The following is a 25,775-nucleotide window of genomic DNA, read 5'->3' on the forward strand; positions in this document are numbered from 1 at the left end:
TAGATTTATTGAACAAAGAAAACATTAAAACTAACAAAATCTAAGCCCAAAATATCCAGGATATATGGGACACCATTAATAGACCAAACCTAAGAATGAAAGGTATAGAAGAAGGAGAAAGCACAGAAAATATACTCAACAAAATCATAGAAGAAAACTTTCCTAACCTAAAGAAAGGTATGTATTTGAAGATTCAAGAAGCTTATAGAATATCAAATAGACTGGATCAAAATAGAATTTCTCTTGCCACATAAAAATCAAAACATTAAACACACAGAATAAAGAAAGATTATTAAGAGCTGCAAAAGAAAAAGGCCAGTTAACATATGAAGGCAGACCTATCAGAATTACACTTGACCTCTCAATGAAAACAATGAAAGCCAGAAGGTCCTGGTCAAACGTTATGCAGTCATTGAGAGACCACAAATGCCAGCTCAGACTACTATACCCAGTAAAACTTTCAATTACCATAGAAGGACAAAACAAGATATGCCACGACAGAATCAGATTTAACCAATACTTAGCCACAAACCCAGCCCTACACAAAGTACTAAAGTAAAACTCTAACCCAAGGAAGTTGGCTACATCCACAAAAACACAGACAATAGATGATTTCACAGCAACAAATTCCAAAACAGGGAAACACACACACACACACAATAACATCACCAACAACAAAAACTAAAGTAACAGGAGCTAACAGTAACTGGTCATTCATTAATATCCCTTAATATGAATGAACTCAACTCACCTATAAAAAGACACAGGCTAACAGATTGGATACTAAAAAAGAATTCAGTCTTCTGCTGCATACAAGAAACACACCTCAACCTCAAAGACAGACATCACCATAGAGTAAAAGGTTGGGGAAAAAAATTCCAACCAAATGAACCTAAGAAACAAGCTAGTGTAGCTATTCTAATATTTAACAAAATAGACTTTAAATTAAAATCAATCAAAAGAGACAATGAAGGACATTTCTTATTAGTCACAGAAAAAATCCATCAAGAGGAAATCTCAATACTAAACATGTATGCTCCAAATAAAAGGCACCCTCATATGTTTAAAAAAAATAAACTTCTAAACCTTAAATCACACATTAAACCCCACATACTAATAGTGGGAGACTTCAACACCCCACAATCACCACTGGATAGGATTGTCAGACAGAAAATTAACAGAGAAATAAGGGAACTAACAGATGTTATGACTCAAATGAACTTAATAGACATCTATAGAACATTTAATCCAAACATAAAAGAATATACCTTCTGCTCAGCAGCTCATGGAACCTTCTAAAAATTAACCAACATACTAGGTAACAAAGCAAACCTTAACAGATACCAAAAAATTGGAATAACCTCATATTTCTTATCAGGTCACCATGGTTTAAAATTAGAATTTAACAGCAACACTAATTCCAGAAAGCTCACAAACACATGGAAATTAAACAATGCTCACCTGAATCATGGGTTCAGTGAGAAATTAAAGATTTACTAAAATTCAATGAAAATGACCAACACATACCCAAATTTATGGGACACAATGAAAGCAGTGTTCAGAGGAAAGTTCATAGCCCTAATGCCTACATAAAGAAGCTGGAAAAAATCCCACAGGAGTGAGTAAACAGAACATTTGAAAACTCTAGAACAAAAAGAAACAAACTCACTGAGGAGGACTAGACAACAGGAATTAATCAAATTAAGAGATGAAATCAACAAACTAGAAACAAAGAAAACAATACAAAGAATCAATGAGATAAAGAGTTGGTTCTTAAAGAAAATCAGCAAAATAGACAAACCTTTACTCAAACTAACCAAAGGCACAGATAGAATATCCAAATTAACAAAATCAAAAATGAAAAGGGGGACATAATAACAGACATGGAGGAAATCCAGAGAATCATCAGGTCATATTTCAAAAACCTGTGCTCCACCAAAATGGAAAACTTAAAGAAATTGACAATTTTCTGGATAAATAACACAAAAATTAAATCAAGACCAGATAAGCAAATTGAATAAACCTATAACTACTAAAGAAATAGAAATAGTCATCAAAAGTCTCCCAACAAAAAAAATACCCAGGACCAGATGGTTTCAGCTCAGAATTCTACAAGATTTCAAAGAAGAACTAATACAAATACTCTTCAAATTTCCCCACACAAGAGAAACAGAAGGAACATTGCCAAACTCTTTTTATGAGGCTGATACATAGCCCACACAACATTACTAAGAAAGAGAATTACAGACCAATCTCACTCATAAACATTGATGCAAAAAATACTCAAATAGTGGCAAATCGAATCCAAGAACACATCAGAAAAATCATTCACCATGATCATGTTTGCTTCACCCCAGAGATGTAGGGCTGGTTCAACATACAAAAATCTGTCAATGTAATCCATCATAAAAACAAACTGAAAAAAAAAACATATGATCATCTCATTAGATGCTGGAAAAACCTTTGACAAAATACAACATAGCTTCATGATAAAGGTCTTGGAGAGAGCAGAGATACAAGAAACATACCTAAAATAAAAAAGTCAATATACAGCAAGCTAACAGCCAGCATCAAACTACATGGAGAGAAACTCACAGCCATCCTTCTGAAATCAAGAACAAGACAATGTTGTCCACTCTCTCCATATCTACTCATATAGTTCTTGAGGTCCTAGCTAGAGCAATAAGGCAACAAAAGGAGATCACGGGGATAAAATCGGAAAAGAAGTCAAACTCTCACTATTTGCTGATGATATGATAGTTTACATAAGCAAACCCAAAAATCTACCAAGGAACTTCTACAACTCATAAACACCTTTAGTAATGCAGTAGGATACAAGATTAACTTAAAAAAAATTCAGTAGCCCTCCTGTACTCAGATGATAAAATGGGCTGTGAAAGAAATCAGAGAAATTCACTCTTCACAATAGCCACAAATAGCATAAAATATCTTGAAGTAACTATAACCAAACAAGTGGAAGATCTGTATGACAAGAACTTTAAATCTTTGAAGAAAGAAATTAAAGAAGACACCAGAAAATGAAAAGATCTCCCATGCTCTTGGGTAGGTAGAATTCACATAGTAAAAATGGCAATCTTATAAAAGCAATCTACAGATTTAATGCAATGCCCATCAAAATCGCAGCAAAATTCTTCTCAGACCTTGAAAGAACGGTACTCAACTTCATATGGAAAAGCAAAAAAAAACAAAAAACAAAAAAACCCAGGCTAGCCAAAACAATCTTGTACAATAAAGGAACTTCTGGAGGCATCACAATCCCTGACTTCAAACTCTACTACAGAGCTACAGTACTGAAAACAGTCTGGTATTGGCATAAAAACAGACAGAAGAACCAACAGAACTGAAGCAAGACCCAGATATCAATCCACACATCTACAAACACCTGATTTTCAACAAAAAAGCAAAAAGTATATGTATGAAGAGGCTGCTTGTTCATCCCAGCCGCCCAGAACCAAAATAACCACACAGAAACTATATTAATTAAAACACTGCTTGGCCCATTAGCTCTAACTTCTTATTGGATAACTCTTACATCTTAATGTAATCCATTTTTAGTAATCTGTGCATTACCATAAGGTCATGGCCTACCAGCTACATTTCAATACTCTATCTCTGGTGTGAGATACATGGCTTCTCCCTGACTCTGCTTCTTTCTCCCAGCATTCCCTTTAGTTTTTCCCACCTAGCTCTTTCTGCCCTGTTCTGCTATGGGCTCAAAGCAGTTCTTTATTAGTAAATGGTATTTATAGCATACAGAGGGGAATCCCACATCACCTCCCCTTTTCTGTTTAAATAAAAAGGAAGGTTTTAACTTTAACATACTAAAATTACATATAACAAGACATGTATCAAGTAAGAATTATAGTTACAATATGTATATCTACTTTATATTTTATCATAACTGAGGAAAACTATAACTATAAATTCTTCAACTCCATCAAAGACTCCAGAGGGATATAATATTACCTAAGTAAACAAGAAGTGCATTGTAAGCAACTTCCAAAACTCTAGAAATGATAGAGACATCTTACTACCTGGACAGTCACCCAAAGTTCTTCTATATCATTGGGGCATGTATCTTCGGCCTACAGGCCCATTGTATCCAGCAGACTTTTCCATGACGCAGAAAATTTCAAAGACAGTTATGCCTATATTGGCAGTTGGTCAGTCACTTTTTCTGTGTGCTGAAGAATGTCTGGCAGACTCTTTCATGAAGCAGGAGCCCCCAAAGGATCATCTCACCTTTAGGCACATTTAGCAGGCATTTCTCTATCAGTTCTGCATGTCCAGTTCTTCAAACAGTCCAGGCAAGACCAGTTTATTGCACAAATGGCTAACCAAATCCATAAGGAGCCTCTTCGATGCTCATCTTTCTCTTGAGTAATTTGGTGCTTCCAGGAGCACATGTGTCTCACTGTCATGAAAACTTCTAAATTCTTAAAACACTTTAAATGTCATATTCTGTAGTGTTTGAAAGATTTGAAGAATCCCTATCCATCTGAAATACGTCTCTGTACATCTAGAAAATCTACCATGACTACAAGCTTAACTATTACAGATGACTCTCTATTTACCTATATTTCTTAATTATACATTACACTTTTAAATGAGCTGCACAATCACAATACCTTAATCAAGAGCAGAAATATATATATACACATATAACAAAATTGACCTTAAATTTGTATCAACAAACTAAGATACATACCAATGCAAATCTCTATAGCATATCCCCCTTTAAATAGAAAGAACTTTAAATATAGGAATATTTAAGGTTCACGCAGGTGAAGAGCCACCATGGGTGGAGTAATCACAATTTATGTGCTCTCACCACTGACTGAAGAAACTACTGACAGAATTTGATCCTGTGGATTTGGCTCATGAGGTATGGTGATCTGGTGACAGCATGGACAGAAACATTCATTTTTCTGCTCTGTGGCTTGGAGCAACCCCTGGGGGTCCTTTGGGGAAAGCACTACATTGGGAGACACAGTTGCCCCTCTGCCTCTTCTCTAAGGTTTGGAATTTGACTGCTGTTGAGGAGTGTGACAGAGGCAGGACTCACGATTTTGTTTTAACTTTTTAACTTAAAAGAGGTTGCCTTGGGAACGAAGCCTTCCTCTCCATGTCTCAACTGAACGGGGGTATTTCCATGGCCATAGTTCTTTTGTTTTTTATCCACCCCCAGGAAGAAGCAATCTCACAGGGCTAGGGCAACCCATTTATTTCTCTTACTGACTTTCTCCCCAGGCTTTGGTGTCAAGAGGGATCAGTGAGTTGCTCATGACTGCAGACGATGGCCTGCATCTGAGAAAGGGCCACGTGAAAAACGGTATGGTATTGGTTGCATTTATTTCTACACTGGTCAAGTTAAAAAGCACAGGCCTTTCTATGATTCATCATTCCATTTCCCGGTGGTAAGAACTTGTGGTCAAAACTGAGTTAGGACGTAGGACCCACCCTTGGTGCATAACAGCTGCTATGACCAGAGCGTTACTCCTCCCTTTCAAATGCTGAGAGGCCTAGCACAGGGAACAGCTGAGGCACAAGTAAGTTGTCTCCAGCTGTGACAAGTGTCCCTGACTGAACCACAAAGAATGGAGGGGTTTCAGAGCAGTGGTACTGCCATGGACCCAGCCCTGGCCGTTCTTGGAACAAATGAGTCCAGAGAATAAAAGCAGGGCTGGGAGTCGGGTGGGAGGGAGTAACTGTCAGGAGTCAAGCACTTGCTTAGCATGTGTACATGGGATCAACATGCAAAGAGGAAAGAATGGATGCATAGGGACCAAGATTATGAAAAGCAATAAAGCAGTTCTTGAATTCTTCCCTCTAAGTGATTTTGTCAACTCCATTCTCTTCCAATGCTCTCGTCCCTAGATTTTTTTAGTGTGTGTGTGTGTGTGTGTGTGTCCTTCTCTGTTGTAATTTAAAGGTCACAATAGTGATCTGATCTAGAGCACAAGCATAAAATAGATCCTGGATTTGACCACCAAACCAAAAACATCAAATTTTAGAATATCAATTGCTTCATTTGCTTTTCATGTATTAATTTGCATCATGTGGCATATTTTAATCACTTTTTAACATTCAAGACCATCACTGTAAGTTCTAAGAGAAGGGCAATGTGTAAATCCATTCATATGCGCTTCTATGGCTGTAAGTGTGATATCTTATCTTTATCGCTAGTTCTGGATGCAACAGTATTGAAGTGAGAGTTTGGGAGGCAGATGTCCAAGAGTTGTGGTCTGGATTCTGCAGCACGGCTCTGGGAGAGTCTGCACTGTGTGCTCACGGCAGGATCTCACGTGTGTTCTTTCCACCCACAGTGCTGGCCACTGTCCACATGAAGAATATAAAGAAAGAAACATATGAAGAACTCGAATCCATTCAAGTAAAGGCCTTACAGAGTTGACAGCCACTTTGCTTCTTTCCCTACCCAGGACTTCTTGGCTCACTTATTGAGGGAAACCTTAGTAGTAATTAGTTGAGTTAAAATCTGAGTCTGCGGTGTCCTTAACTATCTATTTCAGGTGGTTTTAGGTTCAAGCTGTATACATCCAGAACACTTGGTCCACAGGCCATAGTGTTTGAGTGCTGTAGTCCTAACTCTTGTTCACTCTGGTTTTGAGGGCATAGCCTTCTGCCATAGTTGAAAGCCCAGCACTTGTCATGATCCCTTCACCTAAGCAGCCCCTGTAATTGAACATCATTGAGATCCTTCCTCTGTATCTGCTGTTTCTTACCCGACCTTTACTCGGGTCACCCAGGAGAATAAAAAGATACTATTTTTAGAAATTTCCAAATTCTACTTTTAGGATGTCTTGAAAGCATAATATTAAAATAGCAGTTGACACCTGCCCACCCCTAAAGCTTGGAAAAAAATGAAGTCAGTGAAGTCACACGAGGAGGCGATGTGGCTGGGAAGATCATGTGGGAACGGGAGAGTAGGACTCAGAGCTGCTGGGGGTGGCAGGCTGCTTTCAGTTAAAGTGCTGAAGCCCTGGGCGTCACAGCTCCTTTGCAGGTTGTTCAGGGCTGCAGAATTGGGGAAGAGCTTCCTAAACTGATGCAGTTTTTTTTTCCTTCAGGGCAGAAGCCCCATACTGATGATGGTGTATACGACAGACTCTTCCGACACATGGGGAACTCCCCGCCAGTTTGGAGATCCACAGAGTGAGCCCTCCTTATGACTTTACAGTGGCATTGGTCTGGTTCTTTGTTTTTGGTTGCTTGTTTTTGATTGTTTGTTTGGTCTTTCTCTTGCTCGTTAGTGTACTTCAGGTTTAGGGTCAAGACTCTCAGATGTTGTATAATACAAACATCAACTTACCTAAGTAGATACCATCTAGACATCTGCAGACATCTGCTCAGATGGAGTGGCCATAGGCTGAGCACCTATGGGGTCATTGGAAAAGGAAGTTATGTTTCTGTAGTTTTCATTTTATATACATTTCACTATGCTATAAAAGTAATGAGAATGAGTTAGTTCTTCTGGAAGGGGGAAATACAATGAAGGTGTGCTGGGAATAGATGCAGGAAGTGGTATAATCTCTACTTGGCTGATTTTGACTCATCACTCTCGTACTCTCTCTGGAGAATGGATGAAGGCCATTCAAGTGGAGTTGGAGGTAAATGTGACTGGTGACATCATTTCAGACTTGTCACTAAGAAGTTGAGAAGTGCTTTAGAAATACACCAGACATAGGTATGGCACTAAAAAGTCATGAGCAATACTTGATATACTAGAAAGTTTATGTTTGTATGCTAGAAAGAAAGATTCCCTCAAATTTGAAACCTAGAGAAAAGAGTAATAAGTGATTTTGGATCGTGTAAACAAACACTGTCATCTACTCTAACCAGGCCTGGCTCATCGAATGTGATTTTCTGCGCACAGGCTCTAGCAGATCTTGAGGATTTCAGGTCTGTAGTTTGAACATCCACTATAAACTGAATTCTTCCATCCTAATCCCACCCCTGCTTCCCCCTTTCTTCCCACCTTTCTGCAGTGCTAATGAAGGATGTGCGGGAGATGTTCATCCTCGGGTTCTCCTTCAACTTCTACATGTTCCATGGTGGCACCAACTTCGGTTTCATAGGTGGAGCTAGTAGCTCTTCCAATGGTTATCTACCTGTAGTAACCAGCTATGGCAAGTACTTGGCTCCCAGAATTATCTCTAATCTAGGCTGCTTCCTTGTTGAATCTGGAACATGCCCAGTTAGGCCCTTCCTCTTCCTCTGTCTTGAGTTTCTGTGTGCTGGAGACTGAACATTCAGTATTTGTTTGTGACCACACTAGATGTTGGGGTGTTCGCTTTTTGTAACTTTGTGAGCAGTCAGGAGAGTAGCTTAGTCCCGCCTATCTGTTGGATAGAACCTTGCTTCACCTGTTGTTTTGGATCCCCTAAAAGTACCAGAATATCCGCAAATGTATCTTTCTTAGCCTCAACCTTAATTAGGGTTTCTGTTGTTGTGAAGAGACACCATGAGCAGCAACTCATATAAAGATAAACACTTAATGGGGTGGTGGCTCACAGGCCCACAGATTGGTGCAGTTTGCCTCTGGGGTAACACCTCCATACCCATCAAAGCTTAGCAGATGCCTTTTAGTTTGGACTAACATATACGGAATTCACTTACCATATACCCAGAGCTCTCCTCTGGGGGTTGATGAATCATGGATCTTTTTGCTCAGAGCTAAGGTATTCTTGGGGGGAAATGACGCATTTCTCTTTGTTCTTTAGAGTACTGTGCGCTGCTGTCAGAGTCTGGCGAATACACGCCCGAGTATCGGGTGTTTCAAATGTTTTTTTCACTATGTTACAGGTACCCACCCGGCAGCAACTTCTGTATGAATGGTGACTTCGATTCCTCCAGTGGGATCTGCTCTGGGAGGAGGGGTGGGAGAGGTGTGGAGACCTTTTGGGGAGAAACCCAGTTTGATCCAGTTTATCATCAGCACTGGAAATGTACAAGAGACAGAGTCTGCTCTCATGTGCTCAGCATGAGAGCACTTTGCTTTATCTTAGCTGTGCCCACCATCCTCTAAAACTTCTGAAAGCTAGAGGTTCCAGGGCCCATTCTTCTGAGCTAGTCAGCAAGCATGTCTGGGTTGAGGTGGGGAAGAAACAGTAGAACCTGAGAGCAAGCACATTTGTAGCTAGATTTTAGGAGAATCTAATGAACTACCAGCTTGGTCAACATGCTCCTCTGTTCTAAGACAATAAGGGTCCTTTTTTGGATGTTTAAGGACCCTTACTCAATAGCACGTGCCTTACCTCCTCCTGGAGTTAAGATATAAGAGCACGTGACTGTCCTTCATTTGTGGAGGCTGCTGCTCAGCAGGGTGCCTGATGTCTCTGAATGGGGTTGGAGTAGGTCCTACGATGGCCAGCCATGTTCTTTTCATTGCAGATGTTTCCACAGTCACTCGACCAAAAATTACAAACCCGGTTGCCTATAAGCCATTGATACTCTTACATTTCCTCACCCTGTGGGAAGTCCTGCCCCATCTGGACCAGGTGACTTTTTTTTGGATATTGACACATGATATCATTTCTGTGATATTTTCTTCCTGCATGGTATTTTCTTCCTTCATCTCGGTTTTTTTAAAGATTCATTTGATGTGTGAGTGTTTTGCCTGCATGTTTGTACGTGGACCACACATGTGTCTGTAGAGGCCAGAAAGGGCCTCGGATCCCCTGGACCTGTAGTTAGAGACTATTGGGAGTGACTACATGAGGGCTGGGAACTGAATCCAAGTCGTCTGCAAGAGCAGTGCCCGCTCTCACCACTCAGCCCTCTCTCCAGCCCTATCCCCTGCCTTATTAAGGTGTTAGAATGGACCCAACCTAGGGCAATGACTTTTAATCTTTTGTTTTCTTAGAGGGAGGCTTTCTCTAAACTTATCGCTAAGTTTAACGTATAAAACACAAACTAGGTTAGTCAGGGAGTTAGTTCTGGGTGCTGAACTTTTATCCCTTCTCTATGACGCTGTAACTTCTAACTAGGGTTCCTGGGAGCACAGACTGAAAACTGGTCTGAGGAAACACTGCATGCTCATCCCTATAAAACTCACCAAATGTCAATATCTTGGAGCGGTATTATCAGGATGTTAGTCTAGACAGTATCCAGTCTAATGAGTAAGAAGAATGAATGAAGAACCGACAGGAGGGACATTGGCTATAGGTGGAGGAACTGAGCTTCATCATCAGGGCTATGGAGATACAGGCACTGTGCTGGGCAGTCCCAGGATTCCACAGACATCCAGTCAGTGCAGCATTGTGGCTGAAGACTGAACGGGAGTAAATGACATGTCAGCACGGTGATGTGGGAGGCAGAGAAACTGAGGCACTCTGGGATCCACTTTCAAAGACAGGGAGGGCTGTACGTTTGGAGAACTGCGGTTAGGATTACACAACAATACACAACAATGTTCCATGTGTACAAGGTCACAACAGAAGCCAAGTGTCCCAGAGGGGCTGAGTACAGACTTGTGACAGCAGGTTGGGTTTACGTGGTGGTAGGAGCCAGGTGCCATACTCTATCAACTAAGCCCCATATTTTCAATTTTTGTTTTTACTTATTTATGTTTTTGGGGATATTTACAGTACATAAATAGAAAGTCAGTTGTCAAAAATTTCTTGAAACGTCTCTTGTTTTAGGAAATTATAATGATCGCTGTTTTATTGTGATTATGTTACCATAGTGATGACTTCTTTTAACCCTCACCTACCCTTTTATTAAGATGAATGTTGAATTTTGGTGGGATCTGAGATAAGCTGAAAATAATCCTATAGACCATATGTTCCTGCATGTGTCTGTTTGCACATTGTGGAAATGCATGTGGGGGTCCAAAGTTCATGTCATGTACTTTTCCTGATCATTCTGCACTTTTTCATTTTTATTATTCATATTTTGTTGTTTGTTTTTTTGAGACAGAGTTTTTTTTTTTTTTTTTTTGGTTTTTCGAGACAGGGTTTCTCTGTGGCTTTAGAGCCTGTCCTGGAACTAGCTCTTGTAGACCAGGCTGGTCTCGAACTCACAGAGATCCGCCTGCCTCTGCCTCCAGAGTGCTGGGATTAAAGGCGTGCGCCACCATCGCCCGGCTGAGACAGAGTTTTATGTGTAGCTCTGGCTCTCCTTGAACTAGCTCTGTAGACCAGGCTGGCTTAAATTTATTTATTTGTTTACATATATAAGTATGTATACATGTATGTATGTATGCGTGTATATCTTTATTTATATTGAGGCAAAATCTCTTCACCAGACTTACAACTCTTCAATTCTGGTTAGTCCTTCTGGTGACTTGCCACAGAAATCCCCTGTTTCTCTTCACCAACTACTGGGATTACAGGCATATGCCTCAATGCCTGTGCTTTTCTTGATTTCAACTTTTTATCTAAATTATAAGATTAGTTCATTGGCTGACATATACAGTGGAATTTGAGGTTGGTTGAGAAACCAAAAAAGATAATATCTATGCTATGCATAAGATTGATTATCATTGTGTATTCCTTCTCGGTACTCCCATTGACAAGGCTGTTGGAGTCACCCCTCTGGAGAAGTGGGCTATGGGTGGCAACTTGTGAGATTCTTGTCTCTAGCCTGACCCTTTGTTTGTCGCTTCTGTCCCTGCCTTAGCCAGCCAAGTCTGTCAAGCCACTCTCCATGGAACAGCTGCCTGTGAACCAAGGGGACGGCCAGTCCTTTGGGTACACGCTTTATGAGACCACCATCTTCAATGGAGGCCTCCTCACCACAAGAGGTCATATTCAAGACCGAGGGCAGGTAGGGAATCTGTGGTTCCTAATGGCACTTTCCTGTTAATATCACCCTGTGGTACTGAGGTGAATGTCTAATTGGTGGTCAACTCATTCGTCCTTCAGAAAATTATCTCTGTTGCTTGTCATCTGTCCTTCAGTGAAGTCTTCTAGACATAGACATGCTTAGGTATATACTTTTATAGGAGACAATAGTGTTCTTAAGTCCAGGGGGTACTTTGTAGTCCCTATTCTTACCATGTATTAACTCCTAATATTTATATAGCATATGAGAAGTTGGCTCTTGTCATTTAAGTCTTAAAGCACCAAGCTGTGATGTGTTCCAAGTAGAAAATCCTCAGGAATCATGAAAGCCTTTCAAAGCACGTGCAGCTGGGAAGTAACAGTGCAGCCGCTGAAGGTTCCATCCCACTCCAAGTTAAGAGCTGGTCTTATATTCTGACAGTTCCCTGCTCTTTGTCTTTTCCACATCACTTTTTCCCAAGGTTTCAGGTTGGATATTCCTAGTCCACAGTCAGAAATGCTCAGTGAAAGTGTGATGTGCAAACAATTCCAGATGGGACTGGGGAGATGATTCAGAGGGAATAGTGTTCACAGCAAAATATGAAGACCTGGACTCAGACTCCCAGCACCTCTTTAGAAAGTCAGGCGTGGTTCCATATGTCTATGAGATCAGCTCAGGGGAGTGGAGACAGGAAGATCCTAGGAGTTCGATGGTCAATCAGTCAATCTAGCTGAAACACGAGCTCGAAGTTCAATAAGGAGACCCTCCCTGCCTTAAAATAAGGTAGGAGTGATTGGTGATCAAATCCAAGTGTTAACCGCTTTCCTCCAAAGGCACATGCATGGGCCCACCATACATATGAATACACACACATGCACACACACATAAACACACACACACACATTACAGAGAGTTATTTTACTTTTTAAAACATAGAATATTTTATCAATTCTTTGAAAATTTCATACAATGTATTTGATAGTTTTACTTCCACTCCTCCCACTAACTCCTCCAGGTCCACCCCTTCCTGCTTCCAACTTTGTGTCTTCTTCGTCTTCCCCCTCCTCTTCATCTCCTCCCCCTTGTCCTGTCCTTGCCCTCCTCCTCCTCTTTCTTCATTTTTTAATAACCCACAGAGTCTAATTGGGCTGACTGTGAGTATGGAAATATGGTCCACCTAGTGGGATCACATCCTTAAAGGAAAGAGACACTCCCTTCCCAAAAGGTGTCAACTGTCAATAGCCCCTCACTTACCATTGGGGGTTACTGAGCTTCTCCCTTCCCCATGTTAGAATATGGACAGGCTGGGTCTTCTTTAGGTCTTATGTAGGCAGCCACAACTACTGTGAGTTCATGGGCAGCAGTCCTGGCATGTGCAGAAGACAATGTGTTGGTCTGGTCCCCTGACATCTGGCCCTTACAATATTATCCTCCCTTTTCTCAAGGAGACCTCTGAGATTTGGGTGGGGAGTGATGGAGATCCCACCTGTGGCTGTGCAATCCTCAAGTACTTGTTCTCTGCACTTTGGTCAGGAAGTTTCTGCTTAACCACTGCCCATGATTAAACTGCATGAAGAAACTTCTCTGATGAGGACCCTAAGCTACTGTAGTCTATGAGTAGTGCGATGGGTTTAGAATTTGTGTCCATTTAGGAGAATAATAGTTCTCTTCTGGGACCTGTGAACACCTCAACCATAGCTTATTCATATGTACAAAACCACATATATGTTTTCTCCTAGAGCAGGACCTAAATCCCATCAGAAGGCAATTGTTTATCCCCATAACATTGACACCATTATTGTACCTTGTGCGTATGTTGACACATGATCATTATTGTAGCTCACAGCCATCGAAGATGGGTCAGTCTGTTGATAATTCTTTCCCCCAGGAGCCTACATAATAATTTCTGGTACAAGGAAGATCCCTCTCTTTCTAATGGCCTATTTATATATCATATCTATAATTTATCCCAGAATATATGCATGTAATATATACATATACATATTTTTCAAGACAGGGTTTCTCTGTGTAATGGTGCTAGCTGTCCCAGAATTAGCTCTGTAGACCAGACTAGATTGAACTCACAGAGGGCCACCTGCCTTGCCTCCTGTTGTAAGGATTAAATAACTTCTAACGTCTGAGAAAATCCAAACCCTGAAAACCTCCCAAATCTGAAATGTTTAGCCTCAAGCATTTTAAATAAACAGTACTCACCCTATACTTCTGGTTTTCGTTTGTTTGTATTTCATATTGCGCCTAAACTATGTAGCCCAGGCTGGCCGCAAATGGACAGAGATCTATCTGCCTCTGATTCTGAGGGTCGAGATTAGATTTGACCATATACTGCCTCAGTTTAGGAATCATAAAGATATACAGATAGATGTATAAGGACAAAACTTGTTTATATATCTTTATGATTCCAATCTTCTCCCTCTCCCCTTCACATTCTTTCTTTCCTTTCTTTTTCTTCCTTTCTTCCTTTCTTTCCTTTTTGCTCTTTCATTCTCTCTCTCCCTTCGTTCCTTTAATTCCTTCCTTTCCTTCCTTAATTCCTTTGTTTCTTTTTCTTTTTTCTCTCTTTCTCTCTCTTCCTTCTTTCCTTCCTCCCTTCCATTCCTTCTTTTTCTTCCTCCCTTTCTTTTTACTGCAGAGACATCTTTCTTACAATTGGCAGACTTTTATCGGTACTTATTATATGTTCCATTGGCTTTTCCCAGGGTGCATGCACTGCTTTCTTAAGTCAGCCCTGTGTTTGTTTGTGGAGTCGCAGCTTCCCACATATAATCTCTGTCCAGAAATTCGGTTGTCACCTTGTCTTTGTTCCATATTTTCTCGTGGCTCCTGTGTGGTGCAGCAGGTCTTGGCCATTGCTTTCTTATGTAGGCCTCTGCTGCTTTAGTTGGTGTCTTCTCTGAAAATACAAAGCGGGTCTTCCTGTTTCAGACCCTTCCATCACTTTCTACCTTCCTCTCCTACTTGCAATCCCTCAGAGTGCCATGAGTCTTCTGCATAGGATAAGTATTCTATCTTACACATCTCTGCTTGCTGCCCCCCTCCAGCTGACTCCTGAGCCAGCCTTCTCCATGTCTGCAAAGCAGCTCGACTGTGGCCTGTTCTTCCTCTCATGTCCTGTACTCAAGTCTGCTCATAGCACCGTGACTGCTCTTGGAGGGTGTTGTGATCATTTCTTTGTGCTCTTCAACCTAGGCACCCTGTGTTCAAGGAAGACATTTCAACAACAGGCTATGATAAATAATTATCAAATAAGTAACTTCTGTGATTAGACTCTGGTAACCTGACATTCGGAATACCTGTGTTTTCTGACTTAAGGATTTTTATTGTTGTTACAGTTTACTAGCTAAATTGCATTTGAAAAATTGATTTCAATTAATTATTCTAGGAAGTAAATTATTCTTACGTTGTCTTGCCTGACTAGGGTTCTCTGAGTGATTTTTCTTGTGTTTAATCAATATAGTAGTTCTATTAGTTTGTCTTTCTGCTATTGCCATAAACATCATGACCCAAAATGGCAATGGGGAAAGGCTTATTTGTCTTGGAGGTTACAGTCCATCATCATGGAAGCCTTTCCAGGACCTCAAGGCAAGACCCAGGAGACTACCGCTTGCTTGCTCACCCAGCCTGCTTTCTTACACAACCCAGAACCACTGGCTCTAGGTGGCACCACCCACACTGGCTGAGCTCTCCCACAGAAATCATTCATTAACAAGATTGCTCACAGGCTAGCTGACAGGCCAGTCAATCTGAGACTTTTCTCAATTGATGATCTCTCTTCTCAGGAGACAGTAGTTGGTCAAGTTGACAAAAATCTCCCAGCAGAATAGGTAATAGGGAAAATGGGTCCATGCAGGGTACCCCTAAAATCAGTTAGAATGTGACAGCAAGCACTCCAGACTGAAATTGGGTGTGTCCAGCATAGTTGAGCCCCTGGAAGGGTAGAAACCATGGGGGTAAGGAAGACAAACACAGAACAGTTTCTGTCCCTCAGTTCCATCTCCTCCCTTGCTAACATTTCCTTAATAATGCTTACCCATTCCTACCTCCCTTCTCCTCTAGTTTCCTACAGGTCTTTTAGACTTCTCCCCCTCCTTGCCCACACTTGATCCAGGTTCCAGTTTTCACTGAGAGCTCTGGCCCAGGCTGCACTTCCTGCGTCTTCTCATGGCACTACTTAAACCATCACCTGTTCTTAGTGACCCTGTGAGGCTATGCAGCTCTGGGAGACATGGAATTCATTCTGCCTCTTGCTTGGTTTATTGCATTTTCAGGACTGCATTCCTTCCTTTTTTTATGAGGCACTAACAGTCGTCTCTTTTTTCTTTTCCAGGTGTTTTTGGATAACAAATACATAGGAGTCCTAGATCGTTTCAAGAACGAGCTGCTTCTTGTGAAAAATGTATTTAACACAGTTCATGGATGAGACATTCCAGTTCCAGCTAGGCCTGGGCCCAAGAGTTAGTGAGGGCTTATTATAGATTATTTTCACTCCTCTGCCGTGGTCTGCTCCATGAAGATGAACCCAGCAATCCCAGGGAGGGTTGTATACATCTTAGGGGTCTTGGTGAATGTTCTTTGAGAGAACACCACCTCCCTCCCCCTTGAATATTCACTGCCCAGAGAAGGCTGGCTTGGTCACCATCCAAGAGAGTCCTTGTTTAAATGTTCAGATGACTTTTTCAGGGAAGGAAGAGGAAAAGCAGGAGTACAAGGGCTTGCCTGTCCCATAGCTGGACACCTACAGGGTCCTGTGACCTATGATCTGTCAGTCACCTGCTCATGGCCTGTCCCAGCTCCAGGGAGGCGTAGACAGTCTAAGGGAGGTGCCAAGTGAGGTTTACTCTGGTCTCTCTTGAATAGCCATCCATGAAAACCCAGATCCTGAGGATCCTGGTGGAGAACCTAGGCCGACTCTCTTCTGGGTTGGATATCAACAAAGAGAGAAAAGGTGGGTCCTGGAAGAAGACAGCTAAGGTAGTGGAGCATCAGAAGCTATTGCTCCTCCGCAGGATGGTGGCAGTTAGGAACAGGTTTGTGTGTGGAAAAGAGCATATGTTTTTGGTAACGAGACACCTGTGTACAGAAACTGTGAGATTTTTGTGTTCTTTAGTTGCCCAGCCAGAGATATAACCCTGCCACTCACTTAGTGAGTGTTTTGAATGTGGTGCCAGCAGAAGAAAGCTATGGTGATGTGCCAGGTTAGGGCTCCTCTCTAGGGATACCAAGTCTTCACTGTCAGGAATCCAGGTCTTGTGTTTATCCTTCTGCTTGGGTCCAGTCCTCCTGAGCAGAGTCACACCACACACGATTTTTCCCATCAGTGCTTTGACAAACCTGAGTATCAAGCTAGCCAGAATCCTGTGCTGATCAGAACTGCAGTGCTTGCCGTGATTTTGTGCCGTTAATGTGGACTGTGAGGCCCTTTCTAGGAGTGTACACTCCAGAGGATAATGTCTGAGTCGGGCTTGAGTTTAGGTAACATAATGATAAGAGTATTTGCCTAGCATGCCTGAAGCCTATTGAGTCCAGGTGGTTTAATCCTCAGCACCACCCAGAGAAAGGGGGAAATCTATGGGGTCTATAGAAACCTTCCAGCCAGATGAAGCCAAAAGAGCAACTTCCTTCAGGGAGAACCCTGACTGCAGCCCGTGCATATCTCTGCCCTGCTCAACTCCTTCACTTCCACTTACATTCCTGTTCCACAGGTCTAACTGGAGACATCTATCTGGACAAGACTCCTCTGAGACAATTTAGAATCTACAGCCTGGAAATGAAAAACGCCTTCATACAAACGTAGGTGCTTTAACTTTAGCTGATGCAAAGTGGCCAGGGTGGAGTTATAGATCAGGGATAGAGCATTTTACCCAGCAATGTGTAGCCCTGAGTTCAGTCACTGAACTGGAGATGAACAAAATAAAATGAAACATACCACAGATGGGTGGATGTGGAGAGCTGGAGGGATGCTCAGAGGTCTGCAGATGAAGCCTTTGATTTCCAGAGAGAAAAATAAAACCTGATGCAGAGTTCTAAAAGAAATAATGCCAAGTTTCATAGATGCCTGGGAGAAGAGAAGGGATTGTCCCTTTGTCCGCTGGTTAATTCCTGCTGTATCATGAATGCCAAGGACATAGCTGTTACCACAAGGGAGTTGGATGCCAGGCTTCATAGAAGAGGTCACGGGTGGCACATCAGAGCAAACCTATAACATCTCACTGTCTCTTGATCCCCATAGAAAACTTCCGAAGTTTCCTGTGTCCTGGAAAGTAGTTACAAGCCGTGTTCAGGGCCCTGCGTTTTTCCTCAGTCACTTGAGAGCCGGAGATCCTCCCCACGACACCTTCATAAAAGTAAAGGTTGGTGCCACTTCTCTGCTGCTATTGTGCCCCAGCCCCCGGCTCAAAAGAACCTTCAGAAAAGCTCCCCAGTACATGAACCTTGTTGTGTGACAGAGAACCAAGCTCCCCTTAGTCACAGCAAGTCGTAGCCATTCAAAAGGTGAATGTCTTTGAGGACCCTTTGGCTAGGACAAGAACAGTGAAGAGATTCAGCAGAAGCATGCACAGCAAGTGCCAGTGAGACTGGCTGGTGCAAGCTCTGTGGCACGGATTGAGTGAGTGTGACCCAGTAGTTCTTACACGTAACCCCAGATGTAGAGACCTCTACCACTGGCTTGAGCTCACCATCCAAGACATGCCATCCAGGTCATGGTGGCTACCATTCCTGCTATTATACAGTTTGATCTATGTTTTTAAAGCCTGATGTGCTTTGGTGATAATTAGATTGTAAGTAGACATCCCTTCTGATGGCTTGGGCCAAGCCTGGGGGATGAGATGGAAATTAGAATCTTCCTAGAGACTGATGCTGAGCAATCTCCATGACAGGGCAGTGGCACAAGCTCATATGTTGCACACCCTCCCACGTACGACTCCACTTGTCTATCTTGGCCCATGCTAAGGTTTAGTGTGCCATTGTGATAGAGGTCTGTTTGTTTTCTATCTTTACATCTAGAAGTTAGAATCTGAAACCTCCCTATCTTGTTCAGGGCTGGAGAAAGGGTGTCATATTCATCAATGGACAAACCCTAGGACGATACTGGAATATCGGTCCCCAGGAAACCCTCTATGTCCCTGCTGCCTGGCTCCATCCTGGAATTAATGAGGTGATTTCTCTCAGTGTTACCTGCTTCCTTGTTCCATTTCTTTGAATGCTGTTCTGCTTCAGGAGGAGAGCTGGAATCTTCTGGCTGATTTGCTTCTTTATTTGTACAGATTGTGATATTTGAGGAGTTGAAAGGTGGCCTAAAAATCTACTTCTCAAGAGAGGCTCAACTCGGTATGACACTCCAAGGGTCATTTCAGCACCTGCCCCTCTTTAGCCCTTGTGCGATAGATGGATTTTCTACTATGCTGTCACCGTTCCATTTACCCCTCCCGTTTTACGATGACTTAACCTGCCTGTTCCTCCATCAGCCTCATCCTGACTCTGTCGGTCTCCCTTTCCCACAGTTCCTCTATGTTTTCAGGACTCTAGTTTCATACAGTCTTAGCACCTTTCACTTCTGTCCCTATGGCTCTTTCTCAGGCTGCCATGTTAGATATCTCCAGGTACCCTTGCTCGTGCGCTTTAGCCTCATGGGAAGGAACGCATGGAGCAATCACACTGGACACAACAGTGTCCCTATAAGGCAGTATCTATTTGGGTACCCAGGCTTCCTTGAACCTTTTTTTTCCTAGCAAGGGACAGATATCCATGTGTTCTCTGACACCCAGCTAGCAATCAAGCTTGAGTTTTTGTGTATGCCATGTGAATGTTTTTCTAAGGACTCACGGTCCAGTCTGAGACAGCTTTGTATAGAATCACTTGTCTTGCTTTAGTGGACTCTTTACTCCTCCTGAGCAAGCTCTCTTATCCCCACAGGTTAAAGTTCTATCTTCTCATGATGGGCATGTGGCACACAGTAGGCTAATGAGATTTTCTTTTCAGGACATTGAGTCTCAACTATTGTGAAATAATCCAGAGGACAGACAGCTGAACCCCATCTACCACGGTGGTGGGAGTATCCCATGAGTCCTGACACATAGGTGGGTCTCTGCATCTACCCTGGCTTCTCTTTCTACCCCATGCCAGGCTTCAGTTCTACCATCCGTCTCCTCCTTTGACAGCAAGCCTAACTTTTGACTTTGTTAGTCCATTTGTTTCCAGTGTTTACACAAAATGGGCTTTCCTGTTTCTTCTGTAAAAAGCTCCTCAACCAGCAAATAAAATTTTGGGAAAAAACAAAGCAAGATGTTCAGACTACTTGATATTGCTAGTGTAACTCTGAGAGTATTTCCAGGAAATCAAATAAAATAGAAACTGCAGGCAATGACAGAGAGGTATCATGTATGGTTTCTGCTTTGAGAGTATAAATCCAGCAATGATATTTTTTTATTTTTCTAGTGGTCTTGTCATGCTATTGATTTTTTTGTATCCACATAAAACTCTTGCTTCTTGGAGGCTGTGTCAGTCCTTTAGCCTTTCTGTCCCACCTTTAGCATCTGATTTAATGTCCCCGTTGAATACCTGATCTACACTTGGTCCTCCTGGGATGTTTTCAACTCCACTGAGCTGAATCAAAGGGCACAGAGAGTTGCCCAAGTTCCTGGGGTAAAAAAAAAAGTTAGGGGTGCTGAGCCTTTGCTGTAAAGGGAAGATCCATTTTTAAAAAACTACTACAAATTCTAGTGTAGTGTGAACAGACCCTATATTGGGTTACAGACTGGGGGGAGGGGACTTGAGAGAGGGTGCCCTGAGAAATGAATTGGCATGAGGCCAAGTAATATTAAGGGGGCTTATAGAGAAATGCTGGTTCGACCTCAGAGGCTCTATGAACTGTAGCTGAGTTAGGCTGGCTGCCCAGGGAACAGCAGGTTGTGTCAGCCCAGGAGTTAACATCATGTGGTAGCTCATGCGTAAAATACCAGGCCAGCCAAGGTTTATAGTAAGACTGTGCCTCAAAGTCCTTTTTTGTTGCTCTGACAAATGCAACTTAATAAAGAAAGGGTTTGTTTTGGTGTTTCTTATGGTGGAGATGTCCAAGTGTCAGGAACTAGAAGTTGCTGCCACAATGTAGCCACAGTCAAGAATCAGAGTGTAATGAGTGCATGCTAGTGCTCACACTCATTTCTCCAAGAATGTAGTTCAGAACCCCATGCCCAGAGAATGCTGGGCTCCACAGTTAAGATGGGTCTTCCCACACCAAGTAGCAGCAGCAGCAAGAAAATCCTCCTAAGGCATGCTTAGAGAATCATCGCCCAAGTGACTGTAGAATCTCTTAAGTTGATAATTAACACTACTATATCTTGTTTCAAAAATACCCTATGCATTACCTGGTCTGCCAGAGAGACTGCAGGACTAGGAATCCACATCTGGCTCCTTGTCCAGAACTTTTCTTAGGTTTCTCAGGCCCTGTGTTTGGATATTCAAGCCTTTCCATTGGACGCCAGATGTAATGAGTCTTTTTTCTGTCTCACCAGCCAGCTCTGAAATGATGACATGGAGATTTCTTATTAATTATGAAAGCTCAGCCTATAGCTTGGGCTTATTCCTAACTAGTTCTTAAATGTTAAATTAATTCATTTTTATTAATCTACGTTCTATCACATGACATTACTTCTCTTCCATCTTTCACCTCCTGTGTTTTCTCCATGTCCCTGGCTGCTCCTGTGCCCCTAGATTTTTCTCCTCTTTTTCCTTTCTCCCCCTGGAAAACCCACCTATATCTCCCACCTAGCTATTGGCTCTTCAGATTTTTATTACACCAATCACAGGAAATACATTTCACACAATGTACAAAAGTCCCACAACAGAGTCAGTGCTAGTATCAAACCCCCCCCCCACACACACACACACACCCGCTTTTCACAAATTCAAACCACTAAGAGATGTAGAGAAATGACTGCGGCTAATCAAACTTCAAAAACATCACACAGTTTACAAATTTAGGGAACACTTCTGCTGATCCAATACAGACTTTAACAATAACAAAATGCTTATAGCATGATAAATAGATACAGACAAGGTTTTACATAGGATGATTGCCCAAATAGCAAACTTAAAAAGTATGAATTCGGGGATGGGAGAGACAACAGGAGCCTGCCCAGTGCCATTGAGCCTGGGGCCCCCCCACCCTGGGCTGGGAGGAGACAACATGGGTGGTCATGCTGTATTACTGTGAGCAAATACAGGGTGGGGGTATCGAGGAGTGAGAGACAGAACGGTTCATGTCCTGTGGAAGGAAGCAGATCTAAAGAGGTGACGGCAGCGAGGAGTGTGCTGATGTGGGTGACCTGCTTGCCAACGGGAGCCATGGGGATATCCAAGCTTGGGCTTCTGCCAGGGGCCATTGCCTGTGGCCCAGCTGCATTCATGGTCTGTGCTGGTGTGTGTGTCCTGTTAGTACTGAAGCACGAGAGGATAGGGCTACACAGAATTGGCCTGTCCCTCGCTGGCTGCGGCACTAGAGAGAACTGGCCTTGCCCCTCACTGGGGAACTCAGGAGAACAGGCCCTGCACCTCACCTGGGCAGAACGACATAGCTGACTCTGCTGGCCATTTTGTGAGAGTGTGAAAACTGGTTCTGCCCCTTTCGTCTGCCATGTTGTGGCATGAATGAAGGAAAGATGCCCTCCTCTTCTTGCCTCCTACCACCTATGGCAGCTGAGAGAACTGACCCAGTCCCTCACCAGTTGTAGAACTAGGGAGAGCAGGCTCTGCTCCTCACCCAGGCAGCGTAGTTGATCTGACCCTGTTGACAAGGGCACAGGTGAGCTGGTCCAGAGAATGTGAACATGGGAGATCGGGCCCCACCCCTCATCTGCCATATGGTAGTGAGGGAGCAATGCCTTCCACCCTCACACCCCACCCCTGTCCCTCACCACCCATGGCAGCAGGAGAGCAACCCCTGGGTCATAAGCATGGAAGAGACTGTCCTGCGATTCAATGGCTGCAGCACTTGGAAGAACAGGCCCAGCACCCCTTGCCTGAACAGCACTGTAGAGCTGATCCTATGGGTAGGGATGAGTGAGATAGCTGGCCCCGCCCCCTCATCTGCTGTGTGGTCCAAACGGAAAAATGCCCTCCCCTGTCCCTTGCTCCTAGCCACCGATGGCAGGCCAGAGAACTGACCCTACCCTTGACCAACTGCAGTACTCAAGAGAGTGGGCCCTTCACCCTACCTGGGCAGCACAGCAGAGCTGACCCTGTCACTAGGGACACTGGTGAGCTGGAAGCCAGCATGAGAGATCTAGCTTCATCCCTCAACTGTCACATGTTGGTGTGAGTGAGGGGGAGATGCCTCCTCACTGCCCCTCACGGCCTGTGGTGGGTGGGAGAGCTGGTCCCGAGGATGCGAGAGCTGGAGAGGTGGCTCTGCTTCTCACCAGCTGCAGCACTCAGGAGAGTGGCCTTGTGCCTTGACAACATGGTGGGGCTGGCCCTTAGTGCTTGAGAGTTGGAGAGCCGACCCCACCCTGTTGGAACACATCCCTGGCGGGTTACAGCTCACAGTCTGCTGTGGGCGGGCAGCTTATCTCAATAGCTGGGTAGCGAGGAGCTCCCTCCCCCAGTAAAGCTTCCTGCTCTCTGCCTGTCCTTATCTGGAGGCTGTCCCCAGGCCTGGAGGACTGACCTTATCTAAAAGCCATCTCTAAACCAGACGCCTCATTCATCTTTACGTTGACCTTTGGCGCAGATCTCTGCTAAGAAGACTTGTGCTAGGAGCTCTGCTTTAGGACCCTACTGCCTCCTACTAAGTCTCATGATAGGAGCAGGCCACTTAATGTGAATTAGTGTTGTCCCCAGGCTGTCCAATCCTACATATTCCTTATACTCTGGAACAGGGCTGAGCTGATGACCAAAGTCTGTCTCTGGGAACCTCCCTCTGTGCTCATGGACCATGTGTGAAGCTTTCTGTCTCCCCTTCTTTCTCTTTCCCTTCTCAATCTGGTGACCAACAGGTGGGGAGGGAAAGAGGACCCCCACAGCACCCTTTTCTGTTTACTGAATAGGGTAAGCTAGCCTGGGTGGTGTTGGAGAGCCCACCCAGGTGTTGAGGATGAGGGAGAGTCTGCTGTGGGATGACCAACCCAGCAGCAATCCAGAGCCAGAACCAGGGCTATGAGTTGACCCATCTTAACATCCACCCCATCTATGATCTTCTGGAGAACAGTCCCAATGTCACAGGATCTCCATGGCACAGGATGACAGGATAGCCAAGAGGACCCTGTGAGGGCCCAATGTCAATAGTGTAGCAGAAACCAGAGGCCTTGAACCAAACCAGTGTTACTCATTGCAATGAACACTCGCTCATAAAGAAGTATGGACTAAAGGGTGTACTGTGGGACTCACTGTCACACCGCAGCTTCCACGATGAGATTTGACTTTTCTTTCTTATTTTTATTTTGTTTTATATTTTGGGATGTCTTTTACAAATCCTGAAACCTCTAAGATTAATCCCCTATTTAAAGACTCTTGAGCTTATCTGCCTTTGCCCTAAGAAATGGCCTAAATATCCCTTACATAACAACCTAAAGTGACTGCCTAATGGCTCCTTAGACCCCAGTATTTTATGGGAACTTTCTAACTTCTGCCAGGTAACATGCAAATGGAAAGAGTTTCCATATTTCCAAGCCTTTCTTCTATCTCAGGTCTAAGCCCCCTGTCCTTGCCTCCTGTTCTCCCACTCCCGTGTTCCTAGCTATGCCATCTAAACCGGAGGAACACCCCACTTCTGCTCTGGACCGGGCCCTTCCTCTCTCTCCAGCAACTGTTCCTTCAGCCTCTCTCGTTCCTTCCTCCTCTAGGGTGCCGTGCCACTGCAAGCACCTGACTCTGGCACCCACTTTCACCCCTCCTCTCATGCTGCTAAGGAACCCCACCAATACGGCCACATTTTTTCCTTTGCAAGAGGTAGCCAGAGTGGACAGACTAGTCAAGGTACATGTCCCTTTCTCACTATCAGAACTCTCTTAGGTAGAATAAAAATTAGGCTCCTACCTGACTATTCTCTTTCATAAAATAATTGCAATATATTACCCAATCTTATAGCTTCACCTTTCATAATAAACATATAATCCTAATTTATAATCTACTTCCTGAGGCACGTAGGCAAGTCTGAGAGCAGGCTAGAATACATGCAGACAAAATTCACCAAACTAAAGCAGCCCATCCCCCCAGGGCAGAGGTGGTCCCCGATCAAGACCCATGCTGGGATTACAACACAGGTGTTGTAACTATTTCCATATTTCCGCAGGTGACATTCTAGCTAGAGATTAGTTTACAACTTGTCTCCTGGCAGGTCTCCATTAGGTTGTCCTAAAGCCAGTGAATTATGATAAACCCCTGGGTATCATTCAGGACAAATAGGAAAATCCATCTCAGTTCCTAACACACCTCACAAAGACTCTTACAGTTCACTAACCTAGATCCTGAGAGCCCAGAGAGCAAACAGCTCCTTATGACCCATTTATTTTCCCAGAGCTTCCCTAACCTCAGGGCTAAGCTTAAGCATCTGGAGAGCCCTCAGGGACCCGACAGGCAGAAGTCTGAGCGCTGACTTCTAAGAGATGATAAAGCCCATAAACAAACATACCAAATTCTGGCCAAGGCCATCCAACTAACTCAGTGACTGCCCGTGCTACCTTGCCCCCTAACCCCCCGGGGCTCAAAGACCACCAGGCCACTGTTTTAAATGTGGAGACAATGGGCATTGGGCCCTGGTGTGTCCTAATCCTCACCTCAGTCCCCCTAAAATGTGTCCAAAGTGTCATCGGGAGCGAGGCAATGGGCGATCAATTGTCCCCATGCACCTCATGGCATAGAGACATCAGACGCATACCACCCTCCGACCAACCTTCCAGGCCTGGCCATGGGAAATTAGGGATGCCCGAGCTCCTCTGACATGAAAGCCACCTCTA

At 43.5% G+C, this 25,775-nt stretch overlaps 1 protein-coding gene across 1 annotated transcript in view; it reads left to right on the forward strand.

Moving 5' to 3' along the window:
- LOC119809298 (beta-galactosidase-1-like protein 2) overlaps window positions 1–22,885 on the forward strand; it is a 36,660-nt gene extending 13,775 nt beyond the window's left edge. Inside the window, 14 exon segments of the mRNA XM_042054701.1 lie at window positions 5,272–5,353; window positions 6,348–6,412; window positions 7,110–7,194; window positions 8,028–8,168; window positions 8,763–8,844; window positions 9,413–9,539; window positions 11,662–11,808; window positions 16,151–16,219; window positions 16,681–16,768; window positions 17,526–17,617; window positions 18,066–18,173; window positions 18,863–18,979; window positions 19,089–19,152; window positions 22,587–22,885. Coding sequence (XP_041910635.1) covers window positions 5,272–5,353; window positions 6,348–6,412; window positions 7,110–7,194; window positions 8,028–8,168; window positions 8,763–8,844; window positions 9,413–9,539; window positions 11,662–11,808; window positions 16,151–16,219; window positions 16,681–16,768; window positions 17,526–17,617; window positions 18,066–18,173; window positions 18,863–18,979; window positions 19,089–19,152; window positions 22,587–22,885 — 1,566 coding nt within the window.
- The last annotated feature ends 2,890 nt before the right edge of the window (window positions 22,886–25,775 follow it).

Source organism: Arvicola amphibius, chromosome 3 (genome assembly GCF_903992535.2).
Source record: "Arvicola amphibius chromosome 3, mArvAmp1.2, whole genome shotgun sequence".
Taxonomy (NCBI): domain Eukaryota; kingdom Metazoa; phylum Chordata; class Mammalia; order Rodentia; family Cricetidae; genus Arvicola; species Arvicola amphibius.